Source organism: Colobus angolensis, unplaced genomic scaffold, assembly GCF_000951035.1.
Source record: "Colobus angolensis palliatus isolate OR3802 unplaced genomic scaffold, Cang.pa_1.0 Scaffold80, whole genome shotgun sequence".
NCBI classification, from domain to species: domain Eukaryota; kingdom Metazoa; phylum Chordata; class Mammalia; order Primates; family Cercopithecidae; genus Colobus; species Colobus angolensis.
The window spans coordinates 4,664,679-4,670,687 of NW_012121821.1; the positions used below are offsets into that span (position 1 = coordinate 4,664,679).

The 6,009-nt window shown below is 39.5% G+C and overlaps 1 protein-coding gene across 2 annotated transcripts; it reads right to left on the minus strand.

The window, feature by feature from the left end:
- On the minus strand, positions 1 to 5,397 carry IL22 (interleukin 22). 2 transcript variants are annotated; one of them, XM_011929273.1, is made up of 6 exons: positions 5,375 to 5,397; positions 5,055 to 5,286; positions 4,538 to 4,603; positions 4,278 to 4,421; positions 3,284 to 3,349; positions 1 to 639 (listed from the first exon to the last, which is right to left on the minus strand). In XM_011929273.1, exons 2-6 carry the CDS (start codon positions 5,238 to 5,240, stop codon positions 562 to 564), a joined length of 540 nt encoding a protein of 179 aa, XP_011784663.1. In that variant the 5' UTR covers positions 5,241 to 5,286; positions 5,375 to 5,397; the 3' UTR covers positions 1 to 561. The 2 variants fall into 2 exon arrangements, with proteins under 2 accessions (XP_011784663.1, XP_011784662.1); XM_011929272.1 differs by lacking the exon at positions 5,375 to 5,397 and having other exon boundaries at positions 5,055 to 5,296.
- Between the last annotated feature and the right edge of the window lie 612 nt (positions 5,398 to 6,009).

Consider the following 6,009-nt stretch of genomic DNA (forward strand, 5'->3'; position numbering starts at 1 on the left):
GGATATCCAAGTGTTTATTGAGGTCAAATAAACATGTTATAGTTCTATAATTATTGTCATAAATATCAATATTAGCCTTATACTCAAGTAGCAATATCAAATAATGTTTCTATAAATAATTCCATATTAATAAAATGATATAAATAAGATGCATTCTTATAATAATAATAATAATAAATACATTTATAAATATAAAGTACTAATTATGGAAACATGAAGTTATTTAGGGGTTTTTTTCCCCTAAAGGAATGGGAAGTAATCTTCTTTATGGAAAAAGACAATTGTTTAAAAAATAAATTATTTTCTGTGTATAGAACACCAGTTACAATAAAATGTTATCAATAAATGTCTATGCTTAGAAAGTCTACCTTCTGATCTTATAAACAAAAGTGGCATTGGTTTCCTTTATAACTAAAGCAGGGGTTCATTTGGAATCCACCCTTCATGATAGAGTTTGGCTTCCCATTTTCCTTTTGGTTAAAAAAAATCACTTTGGGGGATCTAACTGTTATTTCTAGCAGGGAAAAAGGGTTAGTTATTCATTTTTCAGCTTTGCTCTGGTCAAATGCAGGCATTTCTCAGAGACATAAACAGCAAATCCAGTTCTCCAATTGCTTTGATCTCTCCACTCTCTCCAAGCTGTGAAAATAAGAATGCAAAAGTATTTGAGCATTTATGCCATGTTTTCTAAAGTGAACAAATTAGAAATTGCAAGATTAGGTTGGTGGAGACAGAAACCGAGTTTTAAGCATTTGTAAAAGATTCATCGTAATACCCCTTTAGCAAGAGTATTGTATGATTTGCCAAAGAGCTTAAAAAGACAGCTCTCTGGACTGAGAGGCCACCAGCAGGCATCAGTTTCAGGTGCACCTTACACTAATGAAGCTGTTTAAAAGCTGGGCAGAGGGTTGACCACCCCTTCTTAAGCAGAGCAAGCAGACTGAAGTGAAGCTGGGATCTGGGGGATCCTGAGTGCCCATTATGCCTTGGCCTGTTTTGCAACTCCAAAACTATCTATGACAGATGGTTTATAAAGAGCTTGTCCAACCCGCAACCCACAGGCTGCACGTGGCCCAGGACAGCTTTGAACGCACCGTAACACAAATTCATAAACTTTCTAAAAACATTATGAGATTTATGCATGGACTTTTCTTTTTTAGCTCATCAGCTATTGTTAGTGTTAGTGGATTTTATGTGTGTCCCAAGACAATTCTTTCAAGATGGCCCAGGGAAGCCAAATGATTAGACACTCCTGATTTAAAACATCTCAGCTCAGAAGACTTCAAACCATATATTTACCAATACATTGAGGCTTTTTCTGTTTCCACCTTTTTGACAAAGAGTAAAAGAAAAGTTTTCACTTTCGTGGGAAAAATGTCAAGTAAGTCTTTTCCACTTGCTTTAGTTAATAGAAAACCAGATACAGGTCCTAACATTCATTCTTTCTCCCTCCAAGTCAAATGCAGATGAGGCTCCCAAACTTAATGGAACAGGAAACCCAAATTCAAGTGAAAAGCATTCCCTATTGAAAAATTCCTGTAGTCTATCATATTTGCATTATTTCAAGAAAAATCTTGTCACCATTGTCCTCTATACAGTACATTGTTCTTTCTTTTCCTGCTTTCTTCCGCGCTTTCACCTTTCCATACTTCTTTTGACATAAAGCCAAAAGGATATTCTTTTCTATCTCAAAGACTCCAAGACTATAAAGAATTTTAAAGTTGATCTTCCCCTACTGTCTGTCATGCATTTTACTACCAGCCTGTGCTCTGCTTTTACCCCCAGCGAGAGGAAATTAAGGCCTCCCGAGACCACCCTATTTCAGACAGCTCTGGCAGTTTCTCCTCCTGTTGATCTTTCTCTGAACAGCATTCCTCTCCCGCCTGTGCTTTCTGAAGGTACCAGCAAACAAGCATAATCATTCTTCCATGTGGCAAACCATTGCAAATGGGAAATTGATTCTTTCAAAATGGATTAAAGGCCTTGAAAATCACCCAGATCACCATTAGATTTTCCTCTCTCACACTTCACTTTTCTAAAGACAACAAGCAAGCTGAAATCAGGAATTTTTTAAGCAAGATGTGTAAAGCATGTCTTGTCTGTGACATGCTAACATTCAGCCCTCCATGTCTAGATAATAGTTCCATAACTAGAGAACTGAGCTTCAAAATATAAAACTACAAAGCCTTCAATTATCAAAGGAAGAAACAGTCACGTTCATTAAATTATGCTCGGAAAGAAATGCTTTTTTAAAAAGTCAAGAGGAAAAAAGGAGGAATTAAGGTTAAGCTTATTACTGAAAATTCCATCAACTGAGCCTTCATGTTTCCGAGTATTTACTTATACCTGCTTGTAAGAGCATCACTTTCACTGCTCCTAATCATTCCTCCGGTTTTGGGGTGAGTCACTATTGTTAGTCTAAGCCTTCCATTGTTGTTCTTTTCACCAAATAGGCCACATGATGGTATCATTCACTATAGAAGTGTACACCAGCCCACCGTGGATAAATGCTCACTAGGGGTTTATTGAGGGAATGAAGGAAGAAACTAAAATGGAAGGTCTTGAAGGGAGAGAGGAAGAAAAAAAGGCTTACCAATTCAGACTTCCACTTAACTATAATAAATCTCTTACTAACATTTTTAGTCTATTTGAACCTGTATAAAAGAGATCAGGTGTTATCTGCTCTTGATTTTAAACTAAAATCAATAGCTGTTAGATATTATGATAATTAAAAATAAGCATCGATTACTCCAGAAATTAGCCCTATATGCAAGTCCAGCTCTTTTATTGTTGTTCTGAGTTTATTCCTCCAAGTTTCAAAGCAATACATGAATGCCTTCAAAAATGACTTCAAATAAATTTGCCCATAGGCATTTTTTCTGTTTTTAAACAAGTGCTTCTTCAGATTACATGAGTCAATAGGAATCTGAAATTTCCCTAAGAATTAATGAAACTAATCTGTATCACTGCCGGGAAAAGTATTAGCTTGGAATTCAGGAGACCTGTGTTCAGTCCTGTCTCTGCCACTTGCCCCCCAGAGCGTGAGGTAATGTGACTGGACAACCTAAGATTCCAGCCGGTTCTAGAATTCTACAATTTGCAAAATTTGGAAACTGACTTCTAGATATATAGATATCTCTACATACATAGACACCAAAGTAATCACCTTGGTGGTAGGAGAATCAAGTGAAAAATCACAAAGTGGTGGGAAGAAAGAAAGGAAAGAAAAACAGCATCTGTCTCTCCTATTGCATGACTTAGCATTGACAGTTATCAGTCCTACCTTTTTCACTGTGTCCTTCAGGTTTTGCACATTCCTCTGGATATGCAGGCCATCACCTTCAATGTGCTATAAAACAAAAACAAGAATAACTATCTTAATGTTGTGCTGAAACTTCATGAACCTCCACACCCGTGGAGGTATGGTACAATTCACCTGGAATTAAAACTCTTAGTAATTTCCCCCACAATGACCTAGATTTCAACGGTGACCTAGATTTCCTGAGCTCTTGAATTCCCTTGGACACAAGAATCCAGTCACTTCCCTTACAAGAGACCTCTCTTCATCTTTGGGAAATCCTACTGAGGTTTGCTTTTGTGGAAACAGTGGAGTGGTTTATGCAAATTCTGTAAGGAATAAAACCTCAATAATACCTCCACAAAATAGCATGCTCAGAACAAGAAATGTACATAAAACATCTCATGTGAAAATTAAGCCCTCTTCGGTAAGTCCTAGGGCCTTTTACTGGGCCCACTCCACTCAAACTTTTTTTCATAGTTTCATATGTTCAGCGGCATCAAGTTCACACGCCTCCGATTTTGTCACTTCCCATGACATCAACAGGGCAACAGTCTGCCGACACACCGCTGACATTAAGCCTTCCCATTTCCCACTTTCTCTTCTACTTTCTCTCCATGCCATCCCCTCCCCTCAACAACTTAGACTCAGTAGATCCATTTCCACATCTAGATGTTTTTCCCAACACCTTTCTCACTTTACACAACCTGAGTTGCCTTTTTTCCAGAGACAAACCAATGCGGCTTCTATACACTTAAGTTCCAGACCCCCTTCACCACTATAAACTCAAGATGTGACTCAATCAAAGCAAAAACAAACACTCTGTGATCCTAAATGACTCCTGATAATACTGCTGCCAAGACACTTCTTCCTGCTAGCTTAGGGGTAGGGGGGAGAAGAGAGAGTTGGGGTGAGGGGGTCTCTGTGGAAGAAGGAGGGAAGGAGGGGTAGGTGGGCATAGGCTGAGAGCTGAACTTACACATGTGCTTAGACTGTTGCTGAGCCTGGCCAGAAAGGGCACCACCTCCTGCATATAAGGCTGGAACCTATCCGATTGAGGGAGCAGCACTTCTTCAAGGGTGAAGTTCAGCACCTGCTTCATCAGATAGCAGCGCTCACTCATCTACAGGTGGAAGGGAAACAGCAAGGGTCATAAGGGATAAGACCTAAATCATCATTACCACCAATCCAAGTAACCACGGACGGCACACGGCCCTGTTCGTCACAACTGTAGCTTACACTGACTCCGCGGAACAGCTTTTCCCCAATGAGACGAACGTCTGTGTTGTTATCAGCCAAGCTAGCCTAGAAGAGAAGAAAAGACTAAGTGCCTGGACATTGAGCAGATAGAAAAAAAATCTGTACGTAGACATGTGCCCCATCCTCTCTCCCCAGAGCAACCCCATAAAGACTAGAAACAGAATTCAGATGTGTGCATAAGTTTAGAACAATGAACAAAGGCATAAAGGAAAAAAAAGTCGTCAGATGGGTTACTGAATGGCCGAGTTTAACTAAAACATGAATGAAAAAATTCATCACATGTATCATAAAGGCCAAAATGGAGGGAAGGAGTTCAAGTTAAAAAAAAAAAAAAAGGCCAGATTCCCAAAGAGTCTCTGAAAAAACAGAAAATTTATCTGCCAGCAGGGATAAACAATGGATTCCTAAAGCTCTTAGAGGTGCTCTGAAGAAAAGTTTAAGAACTATTTGGGTTCCAAGTAGATCCAATGAGAAAGCGCAGGATTGAGATGCATACCTCCTTAGCCAGCATGAAGGTGCGGTTGGTGATATAGGGCTGCTGGAAGTTGGACTTGTCAAGCCTGCAGTGGGAGCTGATGGGTACAGCTGCTCCTCCCTGCACCGAGAGGGCCAAGAGAAGGAGGCAGCTGGTGGCCAGAGTCCCCATAAGGAAAGAGCTCACAGATTTCTGCAGGGCTGCCATTGCAGACAACTCTTACTCGAGCAATTGGTGACTGGGGAAGGAGAATCTGGTCGAAGACAACGTGAAGGAACAAAATTAGTCAAGAAGTATTTCATCAAACTAACCAATTGTACCAAGTTTGCCGGAACGCTTACCTGTTCTGAAGATTCTGCTTGTGATGGGGAAGGTAGAAGCGGCTGCTTTTATAGCCCCCAGGATACCGACTTTTTTTTAATTGTGCAAAATGTGACATCAGCAATTATCTAATTTCCAGTACTGTCTTCTGAGAACGACCTAACCACCACAGGAGCCCACAAAGCACCACCTCTATTCTTCCCACCTTGAGATGTAAGCGTTTCCCTAAAACGTCACTATTAGAGCCCAGGGGGTATTTTACAGACAAATCCCAGAAATTTTCTAAACCCTACATATTTTTCAAAGAAAACAATTGTTTTGTCTTAGTAGAGTTCAGATTTAGTATACAATTTTTTGATCTCCTGTAGAGGCTGAGTAAGCATTTTGGTCACGGACTCATTTTCCTGCCCGCTTTATAGATTCTTATCTCATTGGAGGTGATCAGAAAAAAGGACCCGTGTCCTATATCCTCTGCTTTAAAGTGAATGGTAATGACAACTTACAGATCATTCCATTATTAAAATAATTTTTTCTCATTTTTAAACATGCTGAATTCTAAACCAGACTTCTGTTTCAAAAATAACAGTCTTGGCTAATCTAGTTATTGTTTTCTTCCCTTTCTGGGACTATTTTTAAGAGATCCTAACAAGGCAGA

Coding starts and splice junctions, on each gene's coding strand:
- IL22 (XM_011929273.1), bottom strand. CDS start 5,240: ATGGCAGCCCTGCAGAAATCTGTGAGCTCTTTCCTTATGGGGACTCTG. Junction 3,350..4,277: donor GCAACAGTCTAAGCACATGT/GTAAGTTCAGCT, acceptor TTTGTTTTATAG/CACATTGAAGGTGATGGCCT. Junction 640..3,283: donor TGAAGGACACAGTGAAAAAG/GTAGGACTGATA, acceptor TTATTTTCACAG/CTTGGAGAGAGTGGAGAGAT.